The sequence below is a fragment of the Anabrus simplex genome, chromosome 5, assembly GCF_040414725.1.
Source record: "Anabrus simplex isolate iqAnaSimp1 chromosome 5, ASM4041472v1, whole genome shotgun sequence".
Classification (NCBI taxonomy): domain Eukaryota; kingdom Metazoa; phylum Arthropoda; class Insecta; order Orthoptera; family Tettigoniidae; genus Anabrus; species Anabrus simplex.
In genome coordinates, this window is record NC_090269.1 from 43,631,932 (window position 1) to 43,650,743 (window position 18,812).

An 18,812-nucleotide genomic window follows, 5' to 3' on the forward strand; every position below is an offset into this window, starting at 1 on the left:
CACTACAGCATGTGTAATCATTTCTGTGGTGTTGCAGGTGTTGAGCACACACCAGTGTATATTTTACCAAGTGTATTCTCTTAAGACATTAACAATATAAATGTATATTAAATAAAGTTAAGACATAAGTGGAAAATACCAATATAGTTGGTCTGTTATTGGAAAAGAAAAGGCAGTTTTATGAATCATTGCTGCAGAATGTGAATGATCTGAAATGTCTCAGACTAGGTACATTCAAAATTAAAATATTCAGAATATTTTTCTGTACCTAATTTATGAACTCAAAGAAGTTACAGCATGAAAAATAGGTTGTAGGCTGACCGCTGTGTTTCTTAAGTCTACTCAACAACTTAAAAATGGATGCTATAATCCAGACCTTTCACTACTGGAAATAGTACCCGTGGATCATAAGAAAATAAATTTAAAAAACCTAAGATGAAACTACTCTATCCCCAAGTTGAATGAGGCCTGCCTTCACACATACTAGCATTATCTGAAGTTGTTTCATGCTCAGTATATCACAATAATATAATTTTAGAAAGATTTCTGTCAAATAAGCATCCTACATACAATAAAACAAAACACAAAGAGAAGAAAAGATATCACTTTAAACCAAAATATTCATATTATTCTACATTCAGAGATAATCTTACAAACCTCTACTACTGTAATGTCTCTTCTTCTCTAAATATGTTTAATGGGAAATGCACTAGGTAAGTCACTGTTTTCATAATTTGTATGTTAATTATAATGTTTACTTCCTGCCCAAGTTAAAAAACAGCAGGAGTAATCATCAAAAAATTTTAATTGCATGTTTTTCTCTACACAGTCACGTTTAGTTTGTACATTTTTGTAAAACGCATATAAAACAATGCTGCAGTACGTACACTGCCAGGCAACTATTAAATTTATATGTATATACAGTTGGTTTACCAGGTTAAAGCACAAGCTCATAACCTGATAACAAAAAAGAAAATCTGTATGTAGAAAAAATAAAAACAAAAAATTTTTGCAAGTGGTATAATCTTCCTAGTTTTGTATGATCTCTAGGAAAAAATCTGGCAAACAGGTCTTTGAAAGAATAACAAATATGAACACACAGAGAGAGCACATTTTTATATCCTTTCAGATGTCAGACTTTGTTCAGCAGGTTTCTTGATCTGAATGAAAGCTGCCCCATTTGCACCACCTTTCTTTCCCCCTAGTAGCACAACACACATGCCATTCAATGCCAAATGATCCCAGATCGTTCTACACCAACCATCCAACTTTTTACATAGTGCGTCTCTGTCCTGGGAGAAGACATCTGGTGAATGATGAACATGGGCAACAGTGAAAGAATGTCCCAATGCAACTTCACATGTTCTTTTCACAATGGCATCATTTGAATTTTCTACTACACTCTGAATAGCCTTCTTGTGACATCCCTGAAGACAGTTTTGATTAGATGCCGTCAAACTTCTTGAAACAAAAGAAGTGTACCGATGCATCACATCTGGTGAACTGACTACTACAGCTGGCAAAGAAAATAAAACAATATTGTATTACAACAAATAACACAGAATATAAATAGTAATTACTTTCATGTTGTTAAAGTAATACTATAGACTTTACAGGCATATTTCTTGGAATGTGAATGGAAAACAAGAAGGATAATAATTTAATATTAGACAAACAAAAAAGAAAAAGAAGATAGGAACTCATCAGGATATACAGCAGGGTTTTATTTCATATTTAATTATTATTTGATATGTAAGAAGGTGTTATTACAGTAGTCTAATATATTGACGTTGCACCTCAAAATACCATTATGCGACAATGTTGAGGGAAGAAATACTGACCTGTAACACGTGTATCAGAATGGAAATTTGTTGATGTAGTTGATGGAATACTGAACCTTAGATGACAGAACCTTTCTGATCAGAGTTCTAAGCTGAAATTTTATCAAATAGCAGTTTTCTACACATGATGATGATATGCTACTGTATTTGTCTTTGACCTACAACTCCATATACAAGCAAAACTTCCGATATGGTACATTGCCTGAGAAGGTACAGTTCTACTTTTAAGACAACTGAAGGATTTTTTTAATGGTCTAAAGTAGGTATATTGAATAGTATATACTTTTTAAAAATACATATACACAATTTCTTGCTCTATTTTTTCTTTTTGTCTCAAAAGGTAAAGGTTATGTAAAACTCCCCATATTCGTTCATAATTTATGTAGTTCACATATAAATAGTAATTACTTGTAGGAATGTTGCCATCTGTGAATTCTATCCCAACTATAAAAAGCTATCTGTACAAATAAAACATCTGTCTACCTGTTTGATTATTTCAAGTCAATTATAAGTGTTTCATCACATGTTTCAGACATATTTAAGGTGGATGGTGGCAGAAATTCATTGTGTCCGCCTGTTTCACCATCGAGCAAAACTGACTGAAGATATTTTTATGAAACATAGTATTCAAGCTAAGCCACTCTGCCATTCACTACTTGGCTACATTTACGAGGGTGGATCAAATATAAACAGGCATTACTTTTTAGAATTTATTGCATCAACGAGAAAAAAAAAACACATATAGAGATCACTTTTCTACATAGTCTTCGATACACATTTTCTCCATCAGATTGGTTAAGTTTTTGATGCCATTCTGATAGAAAAAAAGAGGGACGTGTGCAGAATCAGTTACGCACAAACTCTTCTATACTTGCATCATCATCGAACTGCTATCTTACTAGGTCTTATTTCAGTGGTTCAAACAAATGGTAGTCACAGGGCGATAAATCTGGACTGTACGGAGGGTGATCCAGCAGTGAATTTCCTCCAGTTTTTCCCGTGTTAAAGCAGCAGTATGCACCCTTACATTGTCATGGAGAAGAATGACGTTTCGGATCGGTCGCCGGTGTCGCTTGTTGCGATATGCAGCTTTTGTCTCATCCAAAAGGCAACAGTAATAGGCTGCATTTACTGTCCTTTGTTCATGAAGAAAATCCACCAGCAAAACATCCGCAGAGCCCCAGGAAACGGTTGCAAGCACCTTTCCAGCAGATGGGCATGTTTTGGCCTTGACTGGACCTGATTCGCCTCTTCGCCACCACTCCATGCTTGCTTGCTTTGACTCTGGGGTGTAATGATGCACCCAAGTTTCATCACAAGTCACAATGCGACGCAAGAAATCCCTCCTTCCTCCTCATAGTGGCGCAGGAGTCTCTGACAAACTTCCTGGTGTAAAGTTTTTTGTTCCTGGTTGAGGAGACGAGGAACCTATCTGGCAGACAATTTTCTGAAATGGAGTTCATCTCAGATGACTGTTTGAACACTTCCATAACTTATTCCTATGCCTAAAACAATTTGCAAAATTTTTATTCGCCAATCTTTACCAATAATGTCATGAATGGCAACAATGTTGTCTGCAGTAATGCTTGTTCGTGGTCTCCTTTCATGAGTTCATTTTCCACAGCTTCTCTTCCTGCCACAAATATTTTAGCCCACCCATACACTCGAGTCTGCGAAAGTGTTTCTTCCCCAAACTGTGCGTGGAGCCGTCTCAAAATTTTGGAAGGTTTGGTGCCCTCTTTTGCGAGAAATTTGATAACGATGCATTGCGCAAGAGACGTGTGCACCTCTTGCTCACTCATGGCATACTGAAGCAGTCCAGCTCTCCACCGCCGTTCGCGCATGTTAAGCCCTTCCCCACACACCCCCACCAACATCCTGGCAAAGCCCAGACTCAGAATTATTACTAACAGCAGCGGTACATTCAAATTCCCATTTATATTTGATCTGCCTTCGTAGTTTCCAAATTCCAAATTGAACATTAAGTTACTAACTCACAAAACAAGTTAAAGGATAGAACATGTTTACTATTTAATTTACAACCACTTTTATTCAATGCAAAATTTTGATAGGATGTTTCAAGTTGCCATATACAGGCAGTAGTGAACAGAACACACCTCATTATGCAGCAGTAAGACCACCTTGCATCACTCTGCACCTGTCTTTCCCTTAAATTTTCCACAATGACTCAGATTTTTTTACCCAGAGGTGTTGGTTTATCATATTCTGAAATGCAAACAATCTCTCCTGTATAATTTTACAGCCCTCTAACCCACTGACCAATATTTTACAAGCCTTATTAGTTACAATGTATGAGGTTGACATTTGTTGACGTTGACTGTTATACTATATCGTTGTCAGGCCTCGATCTGAGTGGCGTCAGTAGCACATTCGAAGTGAAGGGTATTAAGTATAGCTACAAGTTCTTGTTATCGTTCAATCACATTTAAAGAAAAGCTGTCAATACGGACCATCATAGACCATAAAAATGGTAAAATTAATTAATTCTAAAGAAAAGCTTAGCGTTATTGAAGATGCGGAGAAAATTGACACATATTCCGTTAAGTCGGCCCGAAGGAACATCCCAGGTTGCTATGAAGATATTGGTAAAATTGAGAACTGTTGCCGGAACAGCCACTGGGAACAGGCCCACACAGAACCGAGGGAACATCCACTCATTCACTCCAATCCAACTTGCAATGGACATACATATTGACGATCATATTATAATGTAACAGATTACACCTGCATTAAAGTAAGTTCCACAGCACTGTATATATCCACACAGTTTAAGCACAATTCTTTGTACTATTGTGAAGGACAATTCACAACAGCTGGCGCACACAAAATATTTTTAATAATCACAGTGAACATTTGATGGACAACTGTAACTTTTTAGAATAATTCTCTAACAAATTTTTTAATTTCAAAAAGGGCTGTTTCCGTATTTAAGAATTTATGTACCTAGCTGAGGATGACCCAATTAAAGGGTCGAAACCAGTACCAGAGTTTTCAATATAAAATATAATGGAACTTTAAATCTTGTATTGATCAGGTGGAACATCCGCCTCTTTTGAACTACAGATTGAATTAAGGAACCATCAATATGGACAACATGAAGCTTATATGAGAAATTTGTATTTTATTCAGTTTTGGAGTACATCATTTTGTAGGACTCATTTCTTGTAAATAAAACACAAGCAAAAGTCTCTTTCCTTCCTAAAATTAGAGCACGTAAATACAAAACTACTTCCGATGTGAATGTGCACAACTGCTCCAGATATTTAAGAGTTGCAGCCATTGTCTATTTTGACATTCAATTACCGTATCTCTTCTCTTTGCTACCGATAATAATAATAATAATAATAATAATAATAATAATAATAATAATAATAATAATAATAATAATAATGGTTCATGGTGTGAGTTACTGTAGTCGTGTCCTAGTTCATGAACCATGGGCAACGGCGGAGTGGCCTAGTTAGTGTCCTGAGAGTTGGGATACCAGTTTTTACAGAATAGGAGTGGGCATCTCGGACATATTCCGAGTCATCTGTGCTCAGGCGGCTAGGACTATACAAACCACTGGTAAGGAGAGCTCCTTACTTGGACTACGTGTAAGTAGGGTGGTGATTTTTGTTTTAAGAGGAAGTACAACTAGGCAATCATCCTCTCTGAACAAATTAGCGGTAAAGGAAATTTAAAATAAAATAAAATTGTGTGTAAATTTTCAGATATTCAGAGTTGGATATTTTGACTCTAAGTAACCAGTTAAATGACACAAACTTTCATCTATAAAAATGTTCTGCCCAACACTTCCTTTCCATGATGAATAAGAAACCGCTGAAACCACTTGCAAAAAAGAAAAATCACCTTTTCTGCATCCACTATCTTCAACTCCTGAACATTAGAAAATCTATATGGATAAAGATTTAGATTTTTCTTACTGCTCTATGCACTGTGAAGACAGATATGCCAGACTGCTGTGCCTATTTCTACATGGACTTTTAAGAAGCCTGTCGTAAATATATAATTGCTTCCCTTCCATTAAAATGAGTGCTTTACCACTCTTCAAACTTAGAATACGGCACCACAACTACAGAATTTACTTATTAAAGTATCAGAATGCTGTGGAACCAAGTTGGAAAATCGTTCACAAAACCATTTTTTCGCTGCGTCCATGTATGTCACCTTCCTGGAAAAACCACTCCACTAAAAACTTTCGCTCCTCTGTAGTAAGTTTCTTAAATCTTGCACACTACTAACCACCTTCCATGACTTCCACTTTAACAGCATTGCATTGCGCTCCGCTTGGCTGGAGCATTGCCAACATACGCAGTATCACTGCAAGCCAAGGTCACTGCAGATACTCATTTCTAACGCAATGCATTTATCTCTATATGGACACATTAGTACATCATGAAGAAGTAGTAAATTACCATGTGGAGTTTCATAACTCTATCACAGTTGGACTTCCAGTGTATAAGCTCTGCCTAAACGTGGGGGCTCCTATTATGTTGTTACTTTGGAATCTGAATGCCTCCAAACTTTGTAATAGCACATGCCTTAAAGTTAACGCACTCCAATTTTTTTTTTTTTGCTAGTTGCTTTACGTCGCACCGACACAGATAGGTCTTATGGCGACGATGGGACTGGAAAGGGCTAGGAGTGGGAAGGAAGCGGCCGTGGCCTTAATTAAGGTACAGCCCCAGCATTTGCCTGGTGTGAAAATGGGAAACCACGGAAAACTTTTCTGTTGGCCTTGTTTGTTGTTTTCTCTTGAAAAATGTGTTTGGAATGACCGTCTGTCTGCGTTGTTTGCAAATTTTTTCAGTTACATTCCCTAAACCAGAAGTCCGGAGTCGCCACTGGTATTTACTCGTGTATTAGATCCCCTCGCATATTAGACCTCTCCCCCCTCCCCGGCTTTTCGAGATGAAGAAAATGAAAAAAAAAATCTTGCATACAAGACCTCCCCCCCCCGACCCAACGTAATTTGTTAGAGAAGAACGATGATTCTACTTCGAAGCGGTTACAAGTCTTATTGCAGCTCTGATGACATTACACAAATTTGTGAATAGTTTCATCCATACGATGCACACAATGAAAACACGCGTCGAAGTCATGCGGTACATCTGTGTTTCGTAGTTCAGAAATGTTCACCTCCATAGCGTAGGCCTACTGCAGCTCTGATGATTGTCGCACAAATACAGTAGGTGAATAGTTTCGTGTCCGACCCTCGCACTGCAAGCATACATCAGTCATGTATATATGTCTGTGTTTTGTAGTTAAGAATATCCGCCAGTGTAATGGTTAGCACAATTAGCTGCCGCTCTCAGGAGCCCGAGTTCGTTTCCGGGTACCATATTGCCAGAGATTTACAAATGGCAGGAAGGTTGATTTGCGGTGAAAATGGTACATGCAACTCCCTTCCACTGAGGGTCTGTCTAAAAAAGAGCTGCACCACCTCGGGATGACGAAAGGAGTTTACTTTAGTTAAGAAATATTCACGGTTGTTGCTAGGCCTATTAACATAGGCAGGCAAGATCATTAAAGTGATCATTTAATATCTCGCAACTTGGGCCAATATAGTGTTTTTTGGGAGAGAAGTAGGTTTAAAACGTGCTAAAAACAATCCAACCACAATTGTTTTACTTGGAATGATGACATACTGGTAGCAGGGAACTTAACGGTGCAAGACAATTAAAATGAAGGCAGTGATCAGGTTTACTGTGTGGTAGACCTACTGCTCAACTGACAGAGACAAATGACTGGCCAATGAGTTATTTTGTATCTATATTGCATAATATGACACCCTTATCCCTTTTGTCTACGGGATCGAGTATGAAGTGAGACAAATCTTCGTAGCGAGTTTTTACGACTGTATGCCCTTCCTGACGTCGACCTCATCAGAGGAATTAATGAGATGAAACGAATGATGTGATATGAGTAACTAAAACGGATTATATTTACTTTATGTAGGCCTAAAAGTCGTGTTCACTATTTATTGACTTTTTACATTTAGAAATACTGCCTTCCAACGAAAATTGCCAGTATAACTCAAATACCATCAGAGGTTTGTTAAATCAGAGTGCCGGGGAGTGCGATCGCGCTCCTCTCTAGCCTAGCGAAAAGTGCCAGGAGCGCGATTGCGCTCCGTGTTGCAGCTGTCTATGTAAGTCGTAATAGTTTGCACATATCTGATAGATGGCAGCTCCAGTCGGCATCACTCTGCAGTAGATACTACATAGTTTCTAAATCTACCACCAGAATCTCTGTGTGACATGTTGTGTTGATGTTATGATTTTTTCTATTTCAGCTGTTTGGCGCGTACCTGTAGACCATGTGTTCATAATAATGGCGACTAGTTCTCGTATTGTGTTTGAAATTGATGACGATTTGGTGAGGTATATTAATTAATTGAGGTATGATTCTGATTATATCGAGTCAGGCGATGATTCAGATGATACTGAGAGCGATAATAATGCCGGTAACGTTTCAAACAATGATGATGGTGATGTTATCCGACTTACTTGTGTGACAGTGATGCATGAAATTTCTGATTCAGAGGATAATGATACTGATGGGAATAATGATGGAGCTGACGGAGAGTGTAATGACGATGATGACCAGATTCCTGATTTCCGTGAAATTCAGTCCGATCACGACGCACAATTTCAACCCTCACCTGCATTCCTTCAGATGCCCGGCCGTAAAAATGCACCTCCTCCTGATGCTAGACCAAGTCAGTATTTTAATCTAATTTTAGAAGAACTATTATTCTTAAAACATTGATATTTTACAAACTAGTAAACAATGCATCAATGAGCATAGGAATACCAAATTCAGGTGAGTACGATAAAATTGCTAGGATGTACTGAGATACAAATTTGAACTTTAAAATTTTTCAAAAATTGCATGAACAAATTAATTTTTTTTACTCGGCAGTATGAATTATTTTCGTGATGTTAATATAATGAGTGAAGAGAGGGATCACTTAGCTACAAGAAAATGTAAACTACAATGAGATATCTTGAAAAGCGAGGATAGGATATGCTTTTATCTTCGGTGCTGCATAATAGGCATTTTCTCTCTGGCATTCTTAGCAATCACGGCAGTAAGGGAGCCTGCACTAAGAGGGTTAAAGAACAGTGTAGAATGTTTACATATACAATTTATAGCTCTTTATAGCCTAGAAGTCATGTGTTCACGGCACAAAATTTGAGGTTATGACATATTGGACTCCCCTTCACTTTTTTGGTGTAAAAGTGGGGAAAAAAAGGGGGTCTAATACCCAAGTAAATACGGTATCATCATCTACTGTTAAGTCATCACACCTCTGCACAATTTCTCACATTCAGAAGTTTATCAAAATACTCTTTCCATCTTCTCTATTTCTTTTGGATGTGTTATCAATGCTCCATCCTCCTCTTTCAACAGCTTTGTATAAACTGTTTCTTTCTTATTACTTTGTATACGTAATTCTACACACAATTCTTTTCCTGCCAGCTCTGTCTGTTTCCATCTTTCAGTCCAATCACGACGTACAATTTCAACCCTCACCTGCATTCCTTGAGACGCCCGGCCCTAAAAATGCACCTCCTCCTGATGCTAGACCAAGTCAGTATTTTAATCTAAGTTTAGAAGAACTATTATTCTTAAAACATTGATATGTTACAAACTAGTAAACAACATCTTACATTTCCTTTTATTATCAGGTTACTTTTTTCTTTTTGATCTCTATTCCATTCTTGCCATGTTTTCTTCTTTTCTTTCACTGCTTTTCTCACCTTCTCATTTTACCACAGTGTCTCCTGTTCTTTCACTCTCGATGTTCTACCCAAGGCACTCTCTGCCCCTTTGGTAATTGATCATTCATCTTCCACATTTCCTACTTCAATAACTGGAATTTATTGTTTCAGTCTCTCCAGAAATTTGTCCTGTACATTCTTATCTTTTAATTTCCTCACTTTTATTTTACTATCTCGTAACTCCTTTAATTTTTCTGTTTTCCCCACTCTCATTCTTGCTATCACAACTATATGATCTCCATCGAATGTTTCTCCTCCATCAACTGTCTGTAATCCCAGCCATATCTTGTAATTTTCTTGCTGTTGCATGTGTTGCCCACAATCATTCTGTTCCCCTCACAAAACTCAACTATTTTCTCTCCTTCATTCCTTTTCCCATATCCATATGGTCCGATTACTACTTCTTTCCCTGTGATTCGTTTCACACCAGTGCATTTAAGTCTCTTATTATAATCACTTCCACATCAGTTATCTCTTTTTCTAGTTTCTCCAGGAATTCTTCAATATCCTTTTCTGTTCCCTGTCTGTGGTGCATACACTTGTATGAAGTCCTTCACTTCGTTCCTCATTCTCAGTCTAATTTTCATTTTCCTGTCGCTGATGTAATCTACCATACCCACATACTCCTCTAGCCATTTTGAAATTATCAAGCCCACTCAATTTTTGGCCTCCTGACTACCACTCCAGTTTAGTGTATATCCTTTCCTCATTCTCTTCTTTCCTTTCCCCTTCCATTTAACTTTGCTCAAACCCATAATTTGTATACTCTCTTTCTCCATAAAATCCACTACTTCTTCTGCCTTGCTTGCTAGTCTATGTCATCTCATAATAGCTCCTCTCTGGCCAACTAAAATGTTTCACTGAAATATTATTTTCTATGTTTAAATTATTGCATACTAATATCCAGTCAAACTTTACACTACAAGTGATCAAGAAGAAATATCCTATTGCATGATACATAGAACGGTTAGCGCTAAAAGGATATAGTTAACAGAATACTTAAATGTTTTTTATTACCTGATTTCTCAGCATTTTTAATACTGGAGAACACACAACAAGACATACTGCACCCACATGGCTTTTTCTGTTCCTTTTGAAGTTTGGCAGTTTCTGAATTCCTGGATGTCGTTAAGGAAACGTCACCAAATTCAATACCTGCAAGACAATTACACAAAGAAAGACAAGGACCAGTGAAATCATCACTTAAAACAATAATGAATAATGATATTAGTCTTACGTTTCACAAACTACTTTTATGGTTGTGGGGACAAAACAATTGTGTGCAATGAAAAAAGGTACTAATTCACTTTTTACCTTTCTACATTTTACAGCAACAATTTTTCTCATGTAATGTTAAGAAAACTGCACATACATTACAGACTGAAAATCTGAGTGACAGAGAAAAACAAATGAAAGTTTGTCTGATGATACATTGTATTCATGCCTTTATTAATTTAATATTCATATCCAGTTAATCAAATTCATATACAGTGAAGCCCCAATAGGGCATTCCTCAGTAAGACTTTTTCTCTTTTAGCACGTCATTTTGAATTCCCGGTTTCCATCCTATTAAATATATATAAAAATACCTCACTTATTGTGCTACAAATTTTTGCTATTACTGCTTAGTACGATCATATATTTCCCAGCCCTGAAAATGTTTGTCATTCCTTGTGAAAGGAACAAGATCTCCAACACAAATAAGAGCCCTTGTCATGGGAGGCAGGTCGGGGAAAGTTGTGCGAGAACTGGAAAAAGCCTTGCATTCCTGAACTTCGCAGGGTAAATTGTACCTTCAGTGAGCAAGCTGTTAGCCTCAGGGAAGTTCAATTTTGCTTGCCGGTTAACAGTGAGATTGCTGAATAATCCGGTGAGCTTGTTTGTGCTGTATTTTGCATTTCAGTCAGAAGTTAGAAACATTCAGTGTTGAGTGGTACAGTGAAGGGTAGCGAATATTTGTTGTGTGATACCCTAAGAACGTAACTGTGTGAAGATAACTAGCATGGTGCATATTTGTACTATGGTGGCCTAGTTATGGTTATGGAAAAAGAAAAGGTTGTGAAATTGCATACTAACGAAGACAAAATTAAAATCTAGGAAGTGGACAGGTATCCATATCTTTAAATGTGTAGAGGTGGCATGAATGTTGAAACTCTCCACCTTCGAGTTTCAACTTGGTCGGTCAGTGTTGTCGCATTCAAGAGGTTGGCCAGTCATTCTCTTGCACATTGTGCTAAGCAGTTGTTTTAACACAACGGTTGTAGCCAAATCAGTTGTGCACAGACAACAGTCTTATAAAACGGTTGCAAAATAACTCTTTCTCTTACCGATACAGTTAGAAATGAGGTGATACAAAACTGCTGAGGTCATCAGCAACCTAGTGATATAACTTTACTTGGGTTCTGTTTTGACACATCTTCTAATCTCCTATACATTGTTACCTGTTGAGAAAACCTGGAAACATGGAATTTAAAATCAAAATGTGTTTGAAACATATCTTTTATAGTGCCTACAAACTGCACAGCATTTTTATGGGTAGAAATTAATATACATATAAACTGTTAATAGTGAGGGCAGCTCATTGTCACCAGTTCTATTTATTATTGTGGTGGGTGTAGTAATGAAATCTATTAAAAGGAAAGAACACGGAAATATCAAAGCCTTCACATTTGCAGATGATGCTGCAATCTAGAGTGACTCAGAAGAGGAATTGGGAGAAAGAATGCAAAGCTGGAATGAGGAGTTTAAGAAATATGGTTTAAACACCAGTAAGACCAAGACGGTGGTGATGAAAGTGTATGGGGAAGGAGCAGAACTAATAGTCATGTTAAATGAAGCCCAACTGGACAGCGTTTCAGTTTTCAAATACTTGGGTAGCGTTCTATCAAATGACAACCTAGCAAAACATGAGGTAAACAATCAAATCAATAAGGCAACACAATTTTACCACCAGGTAAGACACCTGCTGTGGGATGAGCAAATACCTATGAAAACAAAAATGACATTGTACAAGTCCTATTATACACCAATTCTTACATACAGTCTCGAAACCACAACACTGACCAATAGAGATAACTCCAAACTCCACGCAGCTGAAATGAAATTCCTATGCACTATGATCCAGAAAACCAGGAAAGACGAGATTAGCAATGAGAAAATTAGAGAAGAAGTAGGAATAGATGATTCTCTCCTCAATAAGATTCAGATATCAAGACTGTAGTGGTTTGGTCACATGAAGAGGACGCCAGTTAATAGAACTGCAAGGAAGGAATTTGACAGAAAAGTATAAGGAAGATGACCCGTGGGAAGGCCACGAAGAAAATGGACAGATTTAGTTAAAAACGATCTACTGCTGAGAGGTCATGATTGGGACAAGTTGGTGGAGGAGGAATGGTACAAGGACAGGATGAGATGGAGGAGGCTCATATACCACACCCGGGAAACTGGAGATGGTTTAGGATGATTATGATGATGATAAACTGTAGTACATAGAACAATAGTTTAAGAGAATCTTAGTAGTGATAAGAAATATGCAATAACTTAATAAATTTTTCTTTCCAATGTTAGTACAAAACTGCCAGCAATGCAACAGCAATAATGTTAACTGCATACTGTGGTAAAAAAAACAGCAGTTTCATCTGGCTAGTGCAGATACGAGCTGATGAAAAGTCTTGAGTTAAGAAATGCAACAACTGCGAATGACAGTTTGTATACACACAGATTGTGAATTACCGGGCGAGGTGGCTGTGTGGTTAGGGGCGTGCTGCTGTGAGCTTGAATCTGGGAGGTAGTGGGTTCGAACCCCACTGTCGGCAGCCCTGAAGATGGTTTTCCGTGGTTTTCCATTTTCACATGAGGCAAATGCTGGGTATGTACCTTAATTAAAGCCACGGCCCATTCCTTCCTTGTCCCAGGCCTTTCCTATCCCATCGTTGCCATTAAGATCTGTATCGGTGCGACATAAAGCAAACTGTAAAAATATTGTGAATTGCAAAACATTACTTGATCAGTATCAGTGAACAATACAACTACAAAGCGGCACAGACAACAACAAACTCATATTTTCTTACAACGGTTGTGTTTCCTAACTGGCTGTGAAAAAAGGGTTGTGTTGTAGCTGTCCCAGCTGTACTTGCTCATGGCCAAGTGTAACCTCTGAATAATTCATAGTCAAAGACTGTGATTAGAAAACAAAGTTTAATAACCCACTGGTTCAAAATATAAGGCTACAACTAATGTTTGTTTTAGAAAAAGTACGATCTGCAATAATATGGCGATACTTTCATAAGCCCCAGTGTAAATGTTTTCATATTTGTTCTCTCATGTTTTTCACACCTTTGTAATACTCTCCTCTCATCTTTAGATATAGCTTTCACACTACCCACACATACATGGCATATAACGCACGCATGTCGTATTCAATAGTACGTTTTCTCATTTAATACGTTCTCTTTCCTTGTTCCCTGCAGAAACGAGGCTTTACTGTAAATGGTGCCAAGAAAGATGCACAGATCTATAGGCTATAGAAAGAGTTTAAAGGATAAAACAAGCCATAAATTGCTTTAAATACATGTAAAGTAAGATGTAGCAACAGTTGAGAGTAGTGTGCACTCCAAAGTATACAGTTTACCTGCTATAGCATCAGGTTTACAGTCGGCTGGATGGCTTTCGATAGAGCAAGGCAACATGATGAATCAGGTAGTATGCAGAAATGCAAGTTGTAACTCAAAGCAGTGATTGAAAAGTTCACAGGCGTGTTCTCGCAGGACACAGATGAACATCTGGTTGTCGAGACCCATTTTATACCTTTCAGGAATAACCATGTATCAGCTAAAGAGGTCAATACACTTACCTAGCCCCAGAACTGTCCTGAGAGCTCTAAATTATACTGCAATATTGAAATCACCACATGTTCTTACAAAACAAAACCTCGTTGATAAGCATACAGATTATCAACTTTACCGGGCGAGTTGGCCGTGCGGTCAGGGGCACGCGGCTATGAGCTTGCATCCAAGAGCCCTGAAGATGGTTTTCCATGGTTTCCCATTTTCACACCAGGCAAATGCTGGGGCTGTACCTTAATTAAGGCCACGGCCGCTTCCTTCCAACTCCTAGGCTTTTCCTGTCCCATCGTTGCCATAAAACCTATCTGTGTCGGTGCGACATAAAGCAACTAGGAAAAAAAAAAAAAAAAAAAAAATCAACTTTTGCACTGTGACTGGTGAAATGTTAACAACAAAATTGTGGTTTTTTGCACTGTTGTATCACGACCATACCCACAGGACCTCCGCTTTTATGGGGTATCTAACCACAGTCATCACTTTTCATTTCAAAGATCCCACTTACATTGGCCAGGAGGTGAGAAGCCAGTGATAACCACTTGGCTATCATATCCCTCTGGTACAATGTTATCTTTTCCAGCAAGTCATTCCCCAGCAACTGATGGGACGTAAGTTTTGACCTTCCAGCATCCAATACAATGAAATATGTTGGCATTCCAATCTTGTAAAAGTTATGTGCTTGGGATGGATAAATGCATGGAGAATAGAAATGTTGCACAATTGAACAAAGTTAAGATAAACACACATTCATCAGGGAACATTAAGTGCACGTCTTACAAAACACTGCAGTCTTTTCAGGGCAAGGGCTTTATCCTGATGGTGTTATTCGTTTCAGGTCTGCAGTCTGTACATCCCAGTTAGTTAACCAATAGTTCACAAAGCAGGACTAAGTTGAAGTACTTCACTGGTCAATTTACACGGCAGACTTGAGCCTAACGGAGAATGTTTAACCGGAAACATAGAGAATCAAAAGAACTGGCCTGACCCTGCTGCCAGTGTCAAGGGATACTCTGTGGGCTGTCAGATCAGATGCCTACGATAAGATAGTAAATGACGAATACTACACATTTGTACGGTCCAATGTCCAATCTCAATGTTCTCTTACAGACGAACCAAAAATGAATTCATCTGTGGACAAAAAATATGAAACTTATTCCACTAATGAATTCCTGAGGTGCTCTATTAATTGCATATAGAATTGAGAATAATGAAGAACTATGTCGAAGTGTTACATAAAGAAGCAAGTGCTTTTCCTGATTTTAGAGAAGCATTTCTAAATTTACCATATGCTTGGTAAAAGAAATCAAAAAATAAAAAAAATTTAAAAAATTTCTATAGGACCATATCTCAGGGAACTCTTTAAACATAAAATGACTGAATTTAAGTTATAATGTGCACAATTTGTGGCTCGCAGATCTTGGGTTATAGAGGGCTTTATAAGTAAGAGATAGGGCGAACATTACAGATATCTTAATCTTCACTCTAAAAATATACAAAAACAGGGTGACAATGAAGGCCCATTTTCTCCCTTTATATACGAACAACTTTCTTGAAAATATGGACTCTGTGAGTGATGAACAGGGAGAACATATTTATCAGAGCACAGTCATATAAAATGTTATCAAGATCGTTGGAAACCCTCAAAAATAAGGGATCATTGCTGGTACATATAAAAAGGATAGTAATTTGTACTACAAGAGAAATTTGTCAACTGGCTAACTTTTCTAAGGTCTTTCATTGTGTGTATGTGCCATTTTGCTTTGATACTGTGAAAAAAAAATTTCAAACAATATTTAAAAAATATTCAACAACATTTTCACAAAATTGTTATAAAATCGATCCAAAAAAAGAAAAACTCCTGTTATATTTAACATACTCATTTCCATAGAAGGTATGCAAAAAGTAAATTAACTGCAGAGTGTAAATATTCCGTGAGTTAACAAAGATACTGTCTTCATTCTAACTAATCTTTCTCCACAAGGTATTGTTATAATAGGCAATTAAATTAAACTCTGCACAAAGTGAATCACACTCTTGTCTACTAGCCATGGAAAAGTACAGTAAGTGGTAGGGATACATTACTAAGTCTATGAACTTACAAAGGTAAGTTTTAAAAGTACTTACTATTGGCTAATTTCAGCTGAGTAAGCTTCATTGCAGCTATACTGTCCTGTACCGAACAGTGACCATCGTTACCAAGTTGAATTTCTTCTCCCAAGAACTTTTCTGAAAGTACAGCTAACTTTGTTTTCCGGTAACGATCACCAGTTACATTGTATATACAGCTAGTATCAATTACATATGGATGAAACATCTGAAAGAAAATAGGAAAGTAACCATCACTTAAATGAACAGAAAAGACAGACTGTTGGCAGCAACTACCAGTTGCCTAACGACAATAAAATTATTCTATGATATTCTATGTTTTTTCTAATGAACTCTGTTAATATCACTCTCAATGTTGAATGTCCTGTAGCTGTATTATAATTATTTATTTTCGAAATATAAACTAGCATTTAAAAATAATGTGGAAAAATCTCTCAGGATGCAAAAGAGAGCAATATTGCTGTTCAACATTTTGTTGACATGGAAATTGTCAAGTTTACAAAATGTGTGTGATTTAAAATTCTGCCAGAGCTTAGAATCATAGGGCCGATTGCAGAAAGATGATTAGTTTTAAGCCTTAGCCGTCTACCTAAACAACGTCTAAGTAGATCATGATCTTCCATTGCATAAACAATGTTCAGCCGGTTTATAGCTAGATGTATGTCTCAAATATTATTACAATATTATAAGTCCACCTGTTCAATACAATACAATATGATCCACTATTTCATACGGTCAAAATTTTATACATAATACATAAAAGTCAATGGTACATGTTTCACCCTCCGTACGGGCATCGTCAGCCTATATCAATCTTAAACATAATACATATGGAGTCATTCTAATCTTATAAATTACAGGTTAAAATATTGAAAAATGATTTCGTAAAACATTATACAATAACATCTAAAACAACGGTAATGCACTAAAGTATGTTAAAAGAGAGTAAATTAACTGTTTTTGAAGATTAAAACGTGGTTAAACATGAATTTTGAGGGTTTAAAACTAAAATGGATCCTTTTTTTTTTTTTATAATATCATTAAGACTGTGATGGCCTTGAGTGTAAACACAGTCATCAAAGGGGGATGTCAAGCTAGCATTGCTGAAACAACCCGACGTACTTAATATGCACCGTACGAAAAAACGTGATCATTTCTTTCAACAAATGTTTCAACGGAATTATAACATCAACTTTTAAATCCAATCGACTACCAACATAATTACTGACATCCGCTAGCTTTGACATATGTTTTATCATTAGCAACACCTCTACAAGAAGTTCCATTTTCTTTTCTACTTTCAGATATACCAACCGTATACATTTTAACATGTTTATTACGTTCACACTTCCGTTTTAAATAACTGACAGTGATTTTACCATCTTGGATTCAAACTATGGGAACTGAATAAACATCCCCCTTTTTTTTTTTTTTTTTTTGCTAGGGGCTTTACGTCGCACCGACACAGATAGGTCTTATGGCGACAATGGAATAGGAAAGGTCTAGGAGTTGGAAGGAAGTGGCCGTGGCCTTAATTAAGGTACAGCCCCAGCATTTGCCTGGTGTGAAAATGGGAAACCACGGAAAACCATTTTCAGGGCTGCCGATAGTGGGATTCGAACCTACTATCTCCCGGATGCAAGCTCACAGCCGCGCGCCTCTACGCGCATGGCCAACTCGCCCGGTCATATGAAATAGTGGATCATATTGTACTGTATTGAACAGGTGGACTTATAATATTGTAATAATATTTGAGACATACGTCAACTTCAATACGGAACCAAAATGAGAATAGTTACTTGTTACTTGTATAGCTAGATGACGTTTAAAGTTTCAATTTGGTTCGAAAATGGAAATACAAATGTCTTCCATTCAACACTTTGTTTGTCGCAACCAATGAAATTCATTGGTGTGTGCGCCAAGTGTTAGTTAGCTGCCATCATCCTAAACATTACTCAAATATGGCTAAGCACGAGCATGACTTGCCCACAGATACGAATACGGCTTTCGGTGGAAATAAAATCTCATTATATTATCAACACTAAAACGACAAGCCACCGTATGAGGAAGTGTAGCTTTGATTATAGTGTTGTTATGGTGTTATCTAAATAGCCTCTGCGAAGGAAAGATGAAACTAACGTTTTTACTAACGTATTAGAACTCCTTTTATTTCCCACTTTTACAGCCAAAAAACGTAAGGGGGGGGGGTCCAA

General features: G+C 37.3%; 1 protein-coding gene across 3 annotated transcripts in view; it reads right to left on the bottom strand.

The window, feature by feature from the left end:
- Nucleotides 1-645: 645 nt before the first annotated feature.
- Rexo5 (RNA exonuclease 5) overlaps nt 646-18,812 on the bottom strand; it is a 164,989-nt gene continuing 146,822 nt past the window's right edge. For 2 of the 3 annotated variants that reach the window (XM_067146858.2, XM_067146857.2), the window contains 3 exons: nt 16,618-16,807; nt 10,670-10,807; nt 647-1,516 (listed from right to left, as the gene is read on the bottom strand). In XM_067146858.2, coding sequence (XP_067002959.2) covers nt 1,116-1,516; nt 10,670-10,807; nt 16,618-16,807 — 729 coding nt within the window. In that variant the 3' untranslated portion in view covers nt 647-1,115. Of the gene's footprint in view, nt 1,517-10,669; nt 10,808-16,617; nt 16,808-18,812 lie in introns of all 3 variants that reach the window. The other variant, XM_067146856.2, reaches the window with a different exon arrangement.